Source organism: Meles meles, chromosome 7 (assembly GCF_922984935.1).
Source record: "Meles meles chromosome 7, mMelMel3.1 paternal haplotype, whole genome shotgun sequence".
In the NCBI taxonomy this organism is placed as follows: domain Eukaryota; kingdom Metazoa; phylum Chordata; class Mammalia; order Carnivora; family Mustelidae; genus Meles; species Meles meles.
The window spans coordinates 65,905,018-65,921,054 of record NC_060072.1 but is presented as its reverse complement, the minus strand read 5'-3'; the positions used below and the strand labels follow the sequence as shown (position 1 = coordinate 65,921,054).

At 42.2% G+C, this 16,037-nt stretch overlaps 1 protein-coding gene across 1 annotated transcript in view; it reads right to left on the bottom strand.

The window, feature by feature from the left end:
* The window catches only part of TMTC1 (transmembrane O-mannosyltransferase targeting cadherins 1), a 267,805-nt gene that overhangs the window by 79,757 nt on the left and 172,011 nt on the right, over positions 1–16,037 (bottom strand). Inside the window, exon 10 of the mRNA XM_046012428.1 lies at positions 6,274–6,441. Coding sequence (XP_045868384.1) covers positions 6,274–6,441 — 168 coding nt within the window. The remainder of the gene's footprint in view (positions 1–6,273; positions 6,442–16,037) is intronic.

Here is a 16,037-nt window from a genome sequence, read left to right as displayed (position 1 = left end):
TATTATGCGAAGTGAATTTAGTCACAGGGGCAGAGTGCTAACTGGCTTTAAAAACATTCCAGTTTCTATCAAGGAAAATTTCTTAATTTTTCTAGGCAGAAATAAGTAGTGTATGGCAATGGGCAGATTTTAAAGGTAACTTTGATTTTGGTGTGGGCATAACTGGCATATTGGAATTGATCCCTCCCCCTGTGTGATTAGCATGGCGACTCTAATTTATGTACTGCCAGAGGAATAGACAATTAGGCCTGTGGAAACATGGTCCTTGCGAAGATCGGGGCATTGTTCAGTGATGGCCAGAGGAAGTAATGATATTCATAACAGGCAAGCAGATGTGGGTGGAGTAACTGGAATCCGAAGAACACACTGCTTTTTCCATTGTTGTTTTTGACCTTTATGTTCTCTCTGTGATATTTTTCTGCTATGTTTTTCCAGTCTCTCATTTTACAATGAGTAGTTTGTGGAAAAGGGGAAATAAACAACTGGCCAAAGGCAAAACTTTCCACGTAGCTATAACTGGCCAGGCTGCTCCTGCTTCCAGAGCCAGTCTCCTTCATTTGCTCTTTGGATGCTATGATTCCGTAGCCCCAATTGTTTCAGTGGAAACAAGCAGCTTCAGTATTTACTTTACAAAGACACGTAATATTCATTAAGTATGCGGTTGGAGTTCGATCCCTATTCATAATCCCAATGATGATTTCAAAGAAAAATCTCCTTTCAACTCAGGATATTATTCATTCATATACCTCACATTTCTCCCTCGGACCTCTCATTTGTACAACACGTGGAAAAAAACAGAAATGACTGAAACAAACAGAAATAAAAAGCCACTTCTCTTAGGTATATCTCCAAGTTTATAGAACACCAATTTGTTTTGTTGACATCCTGGACAATAGGTCACGAGAACTACCTCCAAATTCCCGATGAGAAAACAAACATTAAAAAAAATAATAATAATGAGCAGTATTCAGCCAGAGGTTAACAGGAAAGGAAAGTAAGAAGGACTTGTGATTCTCTTCGGTGCTGACCCTGCTGTGACCTGAGGTTGCACAGCACCACACTCCAAAAGCCTAGTACTCATGGGACGGGATGCTCAGTTGGAATCCGGTTCTGGGCTATGCACTCATTTCCCTGGATCATATCCCTGCATCCCTTCAATAACCTACAGGATGGCTAGAATTATCGTACCTCCCACACTACAGATGAGAACACTGAGGTTCAGAGAGATGAAGACCTTTCTCTAAAGTTACAGACCGAGAAAGTAGTGGAGCAGAGGATTTCAACCAAGGCCAATATGTGGTCAGGACCATTCCTGAAGCTGATCAACATGTGAAGCTAAGCCAGAAAGGTACCACAGGGCACAGAAACACTACAATTTTATTATCACAATGTTTATTTCATTGGTAAGCGAACTATGGCCTTGTGGGCCACAGACACGCCAATGTGTTAACCTATTATCTTTGGCGTCGTTCCTGAGACAACAGCAGGGTTGAGTCGTTGCAAAAGACACTATATGGCCCACAAAGACTAAAATATTTACCACCCACTCCTCTACAAAAGAATTTGTCAATCCTCAATATATATTCTCTGCCCTGGGAGGCTGGCTGATCTCTCCGGCTTGGCAATTCAGAAAGGAAGAAACAGAAATGTGATCCCTACAGAGATGGAGAATAATCTAGGCCAGAAATTCTTTTTTTTTTTTTTTTTTAAAGATTTTTATTTATTTATTTATTTGACAGAGAGAAATCACAACAAGGCAGAGAGGCAGGCAGAGAGAGAGAGAGAGAGGGAAGCAGGCTCCCTGCTGAGCAGAGAGCCCGATGCGGGACTCGATCCCAGGACCCTGAGATCATGACCTGAGCCGAAGGCAGTGGCTTAACCCACTGAGCCACCCAGGCGCCCTAGGCCAGAAATTCTTAACTGATGGTCCATGGATTGCTTAAATAGTTCATGAATGGGATTCAGAGAGACCCTGAACTAGATGCAAATAAAAGAAAAATGTGGCCTCTGCCTTTTCAGGTATTTCAAAGATCTGGGACGTGGAGGGGATTTTACCAAAATGTGTTATTACAGTATTACTTACTCTAAACAAAGGCAAAATTCATTACCAGGCCCAGCTAAAGCTGCGCAGTGACCCTCTTCCTAGGTTAGGGTATCAGAACAGTTCCTTGTTAAAAAGAACTAAAGAAAATACAGCTGGCAGCTATGATTATGAACCAACTCCTCCCTCTCGCTCTCTCCCCCTCTCTCTTTCTTATACCTGGCTTAGTTTTAGTTAGAAAACATAAAGTTAAAAGTAAGCATAGCAAAGTTTATGTATTCTTTTATATCAAATTTGGGTTCAAAGCCGGGCTCCTCCTCATCACAGCTACCTCAGCTTGGACCAGTTACTCTCTTCTGCACTGGCTTCTTATGCTGTTGTGTAGAAGGCTCTTGCCTTTGGAACCTCAAGGCTGTAAGGGGGCCTTGCATCTGTACCTCCTAAAAATACATCACACGGTGGAATCGTTTTTGTAAAAGGATGTCTCAGCTGGAAAGGCTGGAACTTGACTGAAATTTGGACTTTCTCCAACACAAAGGTCTGTCCTAAGATATTCTGTAAGACTGTTCACAGTATTGCCAAGCAAAACCACCCTGTGTAATAAGAGAGGCCTAACTGAGATGCTATGTCCAAGGAACGGTCAATGAGCTCATTGTTTACAACAGAGGAGAAGTCGAAGGCCAGCCCTCTGCCAGGGGTATCACCTCCTCTAGAACTTTAACACATTTTTTTGTACTCAAATCAGCCAGTTCTTGGTTTTGATCACTGTGCCGAATTTCGATTGTTTTCATCTTTCTGTATTCAGCTCAGGTCTACAAGAGAACAATTCTTGAAGGGTTGGGCTGTTCTTAGCAGCCTGCTTGTACTTATAGTGTCCTGTTGCCTTGTCCACCACCTGCTACATTATGTTAAAGTGTGTTTATGTGTCTGACCTCCATGAGGACTTTTAGCTCCTCTACAGATAATCTCTCTGCACCCCCCATGCCCCCACCATCTCTCTCTCATACCCTAGAACACAGTGCACAGCAATCATCTAAAAACCTAACATATTGTTTATGGTACTGCCTTAGGCATTTTTCACATATTAATTTATTCTTACACTACAACCAAAATATAAACTTGATTCTTCTTCTTCTAAGCTTAAAATAAACTAAGGCATGGAATGGCTAAGTAACTTGCCCAAGGTCACACAGCTTTGAAATGGTGGTAGTTGGAGAGGAGCCAGAAAGTCTAACTCCAGCCCCCACACTTGACCAGTAACTCTATCTTCCTTCCAAGATTCTTGGTAAATGTTCATTTCAACTGATTTGAGCATGACTCAGCACAGATGAATCCATACAAACATCTGGTCTTAGAAAAGAAAGAATATTCTTAAAGTCTCACACTCTTAAAACTTTTCTTGGGACATACATAAATTGTAATAGGCAAAGTTTTCTAAAAACTATCAAAAGCTTTGATTTGCACGTTATACAAAATTCCGTTTGATCACAAAAGCCTCCTGGGGCACAAAACCTCTTCAAGCACATGTGTGGAATGGTTGTGTTTTAGTAATCAGCTGTCACTTACTATATACTTCCGTCTAAAAAAACAGAAGCCTCTGGATGCAAGGTCAATGAGCTTTTTGTTTTTCTGTTTTTAAACTGCTGGCATCAGCCTTCGAGGGTTTGAACACGAACTTATCCTTGAAATAAACCGCTGCCTGCCAAAATCCACCCCCAAAGTTGCTCTGATTAAGCAGTAAACATCATTAGAAGACACAACCTCTGTTAGTACCTTGATTCAAACAAAGGGTTTAACACAGGGTAGAACCATTTTAAGGTCTCCCATAAAAGCACTGACTGATGAAAGCAAAAGAAAAAAAATCAAGCCTACAGAGACTAAGGAGAAGTTGTATTACTGAACTTCCATGCCCCTGTGTTTACAGAATGCCTTCAGCATGGGGAGCAAAAAGGAACAAGGCCATTGTGGTCTGGGAGAACTGCCTTGAAGGTAAAAGGATGTGACAGAGACTGAACAGAATCTGGGACCTTAAAGTGAAGAATATTCATAAAAAATCAATAGGTCTCTACAGTACCCACTATGCTAATGATGATGACCATGACAATGATATAGTAATAATAAATAAGCTAAGAAGACATGTATGCCAGGGGCATCTGGGTGGCTCAGTGGGTTAAGCAGCTGCTTTCCACTCAGGTCATGATTCCAGGGTCCTGGGATGGAGCCCCACACCAGGCTCCCTACTCAGTGGGGAGTCTGCTTCTCCCTCTCCCCCTGCTCTTGGATGCGGACATTCTCTCTCAAATAAATAAACAAAATATTGGAGATTTTTTTAAAAAGGACATGCACACCAAGTTAATTTTCTTCTAAAAGAAAAAAGGGGCACTTAGGTAGCTCAGTTGTGAAGCATCTGCCCTCGGCTCAGGTCATGATCCTAGGTCATGATCCTCAGGTCATGATCGAGCCCCGTGTCGGGCTCCTTGCTCAGCCTGCTTCTCCTTCTCCAGCTCCCCCATGTTTGTGCTCCCTCTCTGGCTGTCTCTTGCTGTCAAATAAATAAATAAAATCCTTAAAATTAATTAATCAATTTATTAATTAAAATATTTTTAAAAAAGTTAAATTGCCAAGTAGCAAAATCAAATATATTTTTTTAAGATAGAAGAATGCAGTGAACATCTGTCTTATTTATTCATTCCTTCGCTTGTTCATTCGTTCGTTCATTCTTGGCAGCCAGAGTCTGGGCCCCACCTGCAGTACTTGGATTTCCTGTGGGGAATTCGTCTTGCCTCACTCTTTTAAGTCTCAGTGGAACCCCAAGGTGCTTGGTCTGCCCTAACTCCCTGGAAGTCAGAGGGGCTTCTTTGGCCAATCATTCCTTTCAGGGCCCTGGTGGAGACAAAGGACAGGCATATGACCTACAGCTCAAAGCTCCGCCAGAGGACTTAATTTCCCCAGCACTTTGTTGTGAAGATAAAATAAACCTGGTACGGGGCGCCTGGGTGGCTCAGTGGATTAAGCCGCTGCCTTCAGCTCAGGTCATGATCTCAGGGTTCTGAGATCGAGCCCCGTGTTGGGCTCTCTGCTCAGTGGGGAGCCTGCTTCCTCCTCTCTCTCTGCCTGCCTCTCTGCCTACTTGTGATCTCTCTCTCTCTGTCAAATAAATAAAAAATAAAATCTTAAAAAAAAAAATAAATAAACCTGGTATAAGTTTACCTATTTTTTTCCTGGGCAGGTACTTAAGTGCTCTCAAGACAGACTATCCCGATGCCTATTTCCTGTCTGCTCCGTGACAACTTCTTTACTGGCCCTTTAATTCTGTGCACCTTCCTCTAGTTTTCCAATATTTCCTTTGTTTTCAAGCAATCCCAACTCTGTCTCTGTTGTTTGCCCCCAGAGTGTAAGTGTTGGGTATCAGCTGAGCAGAGAACCAAGTAAAAACCACACTGACTAAACTGGGGAACTGGGTCATTAAGTGAGGACAGAAGCTGGAAGTGGGCAAAGACTGGGAATCCTTGGAAACCCGGAAAAATACTGTTGGGATCCTGGTGGGGCAGTGCCAGGGAGCCCAGGTGAAGGGCATCACCAGGGCTACGGCATTAGCAAGGCGGCCTGAGGTCCAGAAAACACAGCACAATGAGCAAGAGTTCCAAAGAATGTTTATACTTTCCGACAAGTTTAGGGCTTCCAGGTGACCTTGTTATATTCAGAAACAGCTTCTGTAGCACATCAAAACCTACCAGGAGATGAAAAAAGTCTTCCATTTCTTTGTTCACAATTAATGCTCAGAATAAAGCAACTGGATAACAGATCACAACTTAATGTCCTGGAAGAGTCTAAAGAAAATGTCCTGTGTTTCTCTTCTTTCCTGCTGTGTGTTCACCTTTCTCATTGACTTGTCTGCATCAGGAAATTAGGTTTATCATTTCATTTTGTTTATAGCTGATTTTACAGCCCAGCTCATCATTACAACGGTTTCACAGACCCAGAAACCTTCCCATGAGTCTTATTTTCATAAATTCACTTAGAATGAGCTCACATTAAACTTTATAGAATACCATTTAAAAAACTAAAGCTAAAACCCAAAATAAAATTACATCTTCCAGTTAAAACTTTACTAAAAAAACCCTGCAGGTTAATGATTATTGCCAGGCCCATGTGAACTCATTTGTTTAGAAACAAATACATAAGCAAAGAAACACATGGAAAGAGATTTGCTTTTCTCCATTGAATCATACCTGAAGAGGGATTCTCTTGACAGCCAAATTTCATTCTGCTTCACAGTTTTCCAGGAGAAAAGCAGCAGCAGCAGCGCAGTGCACACGGTCAGGGTGGTGGCCCCCCAACGGTTCAGCCCTGCGCAGAGCTTCCTCAATCCGTGCACAAAAAGGATGCAGTAGCCCATGCTGGGAAACAGAGCAGGAGAGGCTGGATTACTTTGTGGGTGCTGTGGAGTCCCCCGAGAATTTGATCCCGTAGAACTAACTTTCAAATAAAACTTGTCCCGTAACAGAGAAACAAATATAAACTCCCCCGGCTCACACAGTATTTACAGTTTGGTTCTCTAACCGCTCTTCCAGCGCATTGCCAACTCTCTGGCATTAGTGTGGAGAGTAACAGGTTCATCGTTTGGGCTTCAACTGCCCGGGATTTCAGCAGCATCATGAGACGTCCCTTTTGTATGTTCTTGGGTCATGACTAGATCCTTATGTCACTGACATTGTATAACCATACTGGCACCACAAGCTTAGATCTAGACTGTGTTGCCACAGGTGATGTCATGGCTTTGTGAGAAACAGTCCCCAAGAGCTCCCTATCAGGTCCTGGGAGGGATGCTGGTCACCAAGGAGCCCTGGCAGTCTGTCCCTAGGGAGGTGCGCTGCCTGGTAAGTTCCCACTCTGGTCCAAGTCCTTCTGCTGAAAATCATCTATCCACAGGCCAACTCCAGAGCACTGTAGCTTGGAGCCCCTCACAGATAAACTGTACTGATAGGACTTTCTTGCTGACTCTGGCTCAGCTTTCTATGTAGACATGAAGAATCTGTCCTGTTATCTGAGTGGCACGTTGATAGCACGTCTCTAAAAACCTTTGGCTGGAATGTGGTCCCTCACATAATCTATGCAGTCGACTGGCCTCAGAAAATCACAAACATTTAATTTGTATCTATCATTGCCATGTGCATTTCAGTTTTAAGACCCACTTCTTTCCAAAGAAAATAGACTACAAATTATTATGGAATATTTTAAGGATGAAGCAAGCTTGTGTGAAGAAATCCTACATCAGTTAAATATTAATGCCATTAGAAGCCCAAAATTAAGATAGCCTATTCACTTGTTCAATTATTTATTCACTCTCTCTATAGGTGACTGGCAATATCCTGGGCACTAAGAATGCAAGTATGCATAAAACACAGGTCCTGCCCTCAAAGAACTCCAGCCTACTGGGGACAGGTTGGTTTTGTCAAGGAAAACACTTAAATAGTCTCATTTCTAAACATACCTCCTAAAAAAATCTCTCCACTTCTGTTCACTTTTCTAAATGTCTATGGTATCAAGGGTAGAAAAACAAGAGAAGCATTTGAGGTTTCTGATATGGAGATGCTGGGAATCAGTTCAAGTTCGAGCTCCAATTCCATACTTCAAATCCCATAAGTCGGTTGGTCCAGCTCCCCAAACTCTGAGGGTTCACTATCAGGTCAAACAAAGGGAGTCAGCAGCCCACTTACTCATTTCAAGCTAAGGAGGATGGATTCAATGGCCATAAGCACCGTGCAGAAGCCTTGAACATGCTAAAACACAGAGTCACTAACACAAAATAATAAAACCCCAAAACCTCTTCCCACTGCCACAACAAGTTATGTTTGGACTTAAAGGTTTCAAGATTTTCTAAATGTCTCTCATTTGATACAACTGGCCATGCTGACACATTAAAGGCCAACATGGCTGCTCAAGCTCCTGAGGGTGCTTGCCGTTTGCTCCACTAGCCTCCTCCAGATCCCAGCTCTAATGGGCAGGGCACATCTCTGGCCACAAGAAAGTTTTCTGGGCTCCATTCCTCCATTTGACAGATATTTAATAAACCCCCAACTGTGTCCTGCCATCATTATAGGCACCAAGACCATAGCAGTGGACAAAAGAGACAAGAATTCCTGTCCTTGTGGAACCCACGTGGGTGGAAAGGAACAGCCAATAAGCAAATAAAACACAGAGTGTGCCCCACAGCAGGGTATGTTACATGCGTAATAATATCAGCAAAAAGGAATAGGAAGCTCAGGGAGGGGAGGAAGTCAAGATTTTAATATGGTCAGGAATGGCACCATGGGAAAGGTGACATGGGATTAAAGTCCTGAAAGGCATGTACCCCCATACAGGCACCCACAGCTATAGCACCAGCTGTCTCCTTGCTCCTGCCTTCATAAAGCAGCTCCATGAAGAACACATGTTTGCTGAGTGCATCTCATGGGCCAAGCATGTTCCATGTAGGAGTTCAGCTCATCCTCGCATCCCTGTGGGTCACTCGATGCTAGAGGTGTTTACTCATAAAGATGATGACGAGGAGGAAGATGAACTGATTTCCTGAATTCGGTCACACAGCCTGTATAGTAGGGCAAAGATATAAACCCATGCATTTCAGATTCCAAACTCACACTCCATATGCTATCCTGCTTGTCTGGGTTTTGACTTAACTGGCTGATCCTTGCGTTCCTCGCACCTTATCACACAGCTTCCCTCCTAATAACTCCATTCGTAAAATTTCAATACTCATTTTCTGTCTCCTTGTAGGAAACAGAGCTGCCATATGGCAGAGCAGTGGTAGAGGAGAACACTGGCATCTCCACATGGGGTCCCCAAGCTATGGCCACAAAATGGGAGAAGACAAGAATAACGAAGATAACAACAATAAAAGTAATGAACTATTTTACACATCCGTTGTTTACTGAGTTCTTCTTCTATTGGCCAGGCACTGCACTAAGGGCTTTGTGTGGACCTGTCCACAATATTTGTAGGACCTAGGATAAGGACTGTTCTGGTTTTAAATATATTATCTGATCTGACTATATAATCCTCAGGATCTCCCATTCCATAAATGAGGGAATTAAAGCTTATAGGAGTCAAATAACTTGTCCCCAACACCCACAGCTAGTAATAGAGAAGACCCATGGCTCTACCACAATGCTACTCTCCAGAAGTTGGTAAACCTTTTCTGGAAGGGGCCAAAGCATAAATATTTTGGGCTTTTCAGGCTTTTCTGTCCTGCCCACTCTCTCTTTGGGGCAGGAAAGCAGCCAACAACACAATGTAAATTAATGGGCATGGCTATGTTCCGATAAAATTTATTTATAAAACAGGCCAGCCTTCAATCAGGAGCCACAGTGTGTTGACCCTTGCTATAACCAAGGAAGGAGAAGGTCATTCCTTTCCATTCAGCATGGGCATCAGTATCAAGTAACATGATCATTTTTTTGGGAAAGTCCTTGTATTGACATATGGCTTAAAGAAATGGTAAGCCATATAAAATAATCTCTACTTAGGCTTGCAAATTTCTCAGAGAGTATCACATTCTTACAAACTTGAACACAATATCACCAAGATTAAGATGCTTCTCTATTATGACATTTCATCCTTCAACATCTGCTTTAATAAAGATCTCAGCAGCGGGGTGGGGGAGGGGGGGAACTCCTCTCTCCCTTTATAGGGGCAGGCCAAGTCCTCATTTTGAAAGTAGAAAATCAAACAAATGAGAATCTACATGCCTTTCTGGCCTCCAGGGAGATGAAACCAGGCTGCAGAGTGCTTTGGTGAATCTGGTTAAGGAAAATCTGGGCTCTGAATAGAGACCTCTACACAGAGCACAAAGGAGTCATGCAAACCGCTGACAGTGAAAACCAGTACCTGAAGAACCAAACTCTGGCTACTGATTGGTTTGACTCAGCATTGAGAAGCAGTTTCAAAGAAGCTTGAGAAACACCACTCACTGCTTCTTTGCGTGGAATCACTGTTTGATCTCTCACTCATTGGCTGCAGGTATTATCCCCATTTCAGTGCATGTAACAACTAGAGACTCGGGTGTCTCTCCCTGATACTTTCTTGATGCACATCCAAAGGGAACTGAAGAGGAAATGCAGGTCAACCATGTTTGTCCTTCCATATTAGAATGAAAAATATTTAAACCTGTTATTCGAGAACTTTGTGAGAAGTAAATCATTGTGTAAATAGTGCAAATGTACTTTCATGAACCTTGCCCAGAAGCTCCTCAGTGATAAAAGAACACTTCTCCTTCCTATTTATATCAGCCTGAAAACAGGACAATTTTCGATCCCTGGGCCAAGCATGTTATGATGTTTACTGTGGCTTCACTTTTTGTTTAATTACATGGAGCAAAGAGAATCTTTTCATGATTAATTAGAACTGAAATTCTACCCTTTAACTTAAACTCAAACAACCCACTGAAAGGATCTACAAATAACATTAGTGGTACAAGTCAGACACAGTCTTATGATTTTATTGCTTAAAAAAAAAATCCCAACTTTAGATATTTGCAATGAAACACAGCCCTAGTTAACTTCATTCTGGTCTGGTGAATCCCCACTTGGCAAATTATGACAGCAAGATCTGATTCTGGTCTCATGGATGGTTAAACAATAAAGTCCTGGAATGCAGAGCCCAGAATAGGTGTTTGATGCTGTGGCCTAGAGGCAGCAGGGGGCCAATGGTGAGGCCACGGATCAGATTTAACCTGGAAGCTGCCAGCTTCTGGTGAGACAATTCTCCAAGACTTGTTTTTTGTTTTTTTTTTTAAATCTCCAATATTTGATGGGCAGGAAAATTTCTCAGAAGGCTGACTCTATCTGGATGTGAGTTTATTCAAATTCTAAGAAAATGACTCCAAAGGCATTTCTTATACATTTCTCTCTTGTGCGCTCCTCATCCTAGTGGCTGGGCTCTCACGGGAGTGATGAAGAACTTCTATCACTTCTCCAAGAAATAGATTTCTTTGTTCTTTCCTCAGCATATCTATGAATAATTGGGATAATAATACCATTGCTTTCACCTTCTGAGAACCTGATTCTCCTCTACGTCTTTGAAGATAAGAGGCTCCCTCTCAACCTTGTAGTTCATCTACTAGCTCCAAATTTATAAGACCTCCAGACAGAGCTCTGGAATCTGCATTTCAGTTCTGACAATGCCTGTTGTTTGATCTTTGATTATTTAAATTCTCTACTTATTAATTTTCTTATTTGTAAAAGGAAATAATTTTACACTGTGCATCATGTTTGATAGACAACCATAAATGGGTAACGTTGTTATAATAATAATATTATTATTAGGGAATTATTTTCTGCTGAATAGAGTATGAGACAGGATGTGTGTATAGTCTGCACATACCAGGTTAGAACAGATGTCTCTCTCTACCAGCCTTCTGTAAATGTGGCAATTTCTTGAGGTCCCTAAAACACTATGAGCCACAGTGGAACGAAAGTGCCCTGGTGCAAACTTGAAGCTTGGGAGTTCACAGTGAGGAAAAGGGATGTTGGAACTGGGTCAAAGAAGCTGGGTTCTTTCCTAACACTTGGGAGTTCCGCCAGCCACAGGAGTTTTGCTCAATCTCATGAAGCCTTAGTTGTTTATTCTGTAAGAGTTTAAGACTGCCTGCCTTAATAGCTGAAAATACAGCTACTTTAAGCACTGTTGTTTGGAGTAAATGAAATCATATATGTGGACATAGTCTGTGAACTGAATACAAGGTATCTGTGTTTTCAAGTGAAGTGTTTATGTGTTCATGTGTGTGTATAGTATGCCATATTCTATAACATCCATACAATGTACTATGCATATCATTCAACTATGTGATTAGATCTGTAAATACACTTCAAGAAATCCAGTTTGTTAAAAATCCAGATTGACCCAAACTATGTAATTTATAGGATAATGTAAGTCTACCAAAAGCATTCACAGAAAACTCCCTTAAAACTACAAACTTCCTTGTACAATATTGTTCACTTCAGAAAGGTCTGAGTCACACACCACTTTTATAGCACAATCTATTGTAGGAAGTAAAATACACTTGTATTATGCGAAATACAGGTAGCCATGTATGTATGCTAATGTGCGTTCACAATTCTAGAATTCAAAAAGCACTTAAGCAAATCTTCCCTTATTCCCATTTCAAATCTTTCTCCACTCTGTCTTTGTGAATACAAGAAGAAAGAAGAAAGGGAAGAAAATGCAAACTATCATCTTTTTGGTAAACTAATGCACAATAAGAAGCTTTTGTACTTAACTTTCATATGAAATACAGTATTAACTGTTTGGAAGTTCAGGCTGGTTATTTAAGGATGGAGTAAAGTTTTATTCATTTGCACCCTGAGCATCAGACTATGACAGGGGCTGTTTCATAAGTATGGTTTAACAATGACGTTAAAAGTATCAGAAGCTAACATGGAAACAAGGGTAAACTTAAAAATGAATTAATCCAAGTCAGTGGTGGAGATGATAAGACCCACTTTCACCACCAGGAGAACTACCCAGTCGTGGGGTGTGGGTATTTCCCCTTGCAGGAGCCTTCACTCCTGGCCTGGCTTCCTTCCCTCCCAGCCTGGTACAGGTAGTCAAAGCCAGATTTCCCATCTGGGCCTAAGAGGTCTTTCAGCCAAAGCCAAAGACTCCCACAAGGAACTCTAAAGCAACTCCTAAAAAGTTAGAAAACCCCTCTCTCCCTAGCCTCCTACAAGCATGCCTATCTCTAGGACCTGAATTCTGTCACTTCCCTTTTTTTTTTTTTTTAAGATTTTTTATTTATTTATTTGACAGACAGAGATCACAAGTAGGCAGAGAGAGAGGAGGAAGCAGGCTCCCTGCAGAGCAGAGAGCCCGATGCGGGGCTCCATCCCAGGACTCTGGGATCATGACCTGAGCCGAAGGCAGAGGCTTTAACCCACTGAGCCACCCAGGCGCCCCCTGTCACTTCCTCTATAAACCACTATGGACTATGGTAAAGCATCTGCACTTGTGAAGCAAAGGCATAATGGACAATCCACTAGTTGTTGCCCCTTCCTCTATTCTGTGTGTTAACAGGCATATGCTCTGTCATGTGTCCAGTGTTCCTGAAGACTCCACAATACTCTTTTATGAAGTATCTGCTGTGTGGGGTACTATAAGAGAACACATACAAAAATGGAGGTCCCAAACCTCACAAGAGCAGGAAAATCCGGGTCTCTAAGAGTATGGAGGATATTCGAAGATTACTAAAATTTGTATTAATAAGTCACTGGTTTAGTGGTAACCATTTGGCAATATATATAAATGTATCAAATCAACAGGTGTACACCTTCAATTTACACAATATTATATGTCAATTATATTTCAATAAAGATGAAAGAAAAAAAAAAGCCAATGGTTTGAGATACATCTCCCTGCATGGAATCTAAGAGAAAAGGAAAGAAATGGATTCACTTATAAGTGTGAGGGTTCTTGATAGAAGGGAGGCTGAGATGACCACATTTCAGTCCACTCCCACCCTCCAGGCAGAGCCACAGCCAGCTGCACAAGACCTGGGCTGTCAACATCTATGCTTTAATTGCTCTCCTCTGTTAGCAGAGGTGCATTTCCTAACCTCCTTCAGTGTGGTGTTCCAGAACACTGACCCACTAGAATAGGGTTGCAGAACCAATGGAGGAAGAGATGGGCCGGGAAAGGAGAGGCCTGTACCTATGCTGTTTTGCTTTCCTTCAGCTTGGATTCCTCCAATCTCCTCATTTGCACAGGGTGGACTGAAATAATGACTTGCAGCTACCTATCATAGCTTATGGTATTTTTCACATATATTTTTCCATTTAGGCTCATCTGAATCCAAATTATACTCTCCAAATTTTACTTTCAAATTGTGGTTTCCAAGACATTCACTGTTCATCATTTAGGACTTAATAGGCATGAACATTCATTTTTTATTAACTAATAGACTTCTATGACATTAAGGCCATGATTATAGTTCAGTGAGTGACTGCCCGAGATTATCCTCATCTCACGCCCCAGGCCACCCCACAGATTGGCCAACTGATCTTTAGCCCACCAGCACCCAACCTCCCCCTCAGCTTACTTCATTTTCACTACGGCTCTTTTCTGTTGTATTTGTCTACGATCTACAATCTCTAATTTTAGAACACATTCGCTTGAATCCCCCAATAAAGTCCTACTGCTTTCCTTCCTGGTCATGTTCTTCACACAACACACTCATTCCCAAACACAAGCACTGACCCCAGGCCTGGGGCAACCCCAGGCCCCTCCCTACCTGGGCACTTCTCTTAAGAGCAGCCCTCACTGGACAAGGCGTAGCTTCTAGATCTCACACCTCTTCTGAATTCAGATCTCGCAGGGCTAGATTGGAACAGTTCATGCCGGCACAGCAAGAGCAAAGAGACAAACAAGCTGGTATCAAATATTTCCGTCCTTACTCCATCATATTCTGAACAACCTTAATCAAATTCTGAAACCCCGGAGTAGGTTATTACACCAGCAGGAAGCCTCCAACTGCATGACAGTGGAGATTGGTCCCATTGAAGCCTGGAGACGTGGGGAGGAGCAGCAGAGTTTGACAGACTCAGCTTTCTTTTAAAATATGGCGCATAACATGGAAGATGCCATGTTTCAAAGCACAGGTGTACCTCTCTAAAGTAAAAAGACTTATTTCCTTACTCAAATCTTTGATCTTCCCACTATTTCTTCTCCAGTGGTATCCCTGTCCTTCATTCACTCTTTCTCTCCAGATCATCTGGGGATAGGACTTTATGGTCCACTCGTGTAATAGCCCACTCCTTTTCCTTTCATTGGGCTCATTGTGATAAAACAGAACCTTCTTTTAAGATGGCATGATAGAAATGCATAAAAAATGGATTCAGAGCTAAAACTAAGCACTAATAGAGTGGCTCTAGGTAAATTAGCCAACACATATGCACACTTACACATATATATTCTCAGAGACCTGGTACACTTGACCTTGTAACTTAACTGAAAACTGCCTTTCAATCTATTTCTTGGGTTTTTAGTTAAGTGGCTCTTTGCCAAGCCCAAGGTGCTTTTCCCACCTCTCTAATGTATTATACAATAGGAATTTGAGGCAAAAACAAAAAGAAAAAAAAAAACAACACAAAAAAACCCCACCCCAACACACAAAAACAAAACAAAACAAAACAAAAAACCTCAAACTAAAAAACAAGTACCTGGCTTTGCTTGTTCCTGGGTTTTCCACGATTTTTGTGACTTGGCCCTCTCAAAATAGAGTTACTTGTGTCCTCTTACGTTCAATCTTGTCCCATCCATGCCAGTCACAGCCTTAGAGGGACCCAATCTTCTCTATTTGGTACCAACCACGTTGGCGCAATCTTACCTGTGCTTTGAGCCCCTGTTTAGATCATGGTCTTCAGCTGAATTAATGAGTCTCCCTCCGTGACTTCATGGGAACAGGCCAACTTCTGACCTGTTCTCATGGACTGCAACCTCTCTTACTAAGCTGCCTATACAACGGCTCCTTGAAGAGGGAGGTCTGGCCTTGCTCTTGCTGCTGGGGCCTGTTTACTCCTGACATATAGCATACTTTCCTTCTTGCTGCTTTCCCCGTGAACTTCTAAGCATCAGCTGTTCCTGCTGCTTATGAGGACACCCCCTTTTCTCACAGCAGAGCCCTCACAGATGCTTCCTGAAGCACTTCCTGGTGTCACCACCAGGCCCCTGAAGAGAGCCTGTCCCCATGGCAAATATACTGCCTTCCTTTCCCTTCCCCCAATGGGACCCCTCTCCCTTTCCTATGAGGACCATCCTACTGAAAAAGAGCAGACATAGGTGGTCACATTCCAATGCATGACAAAAATCCTTGTTTAAAATCTGAAGAAGAAAAAAAAATTCATGTTTTCCTCAAGGTTATTCTGAATCACAAAACACTGAACTTTGGAGCTGAAAGAGACCTTAGAGATATGTAGCACAATGATTACAGGGGTTGAGATTTCTC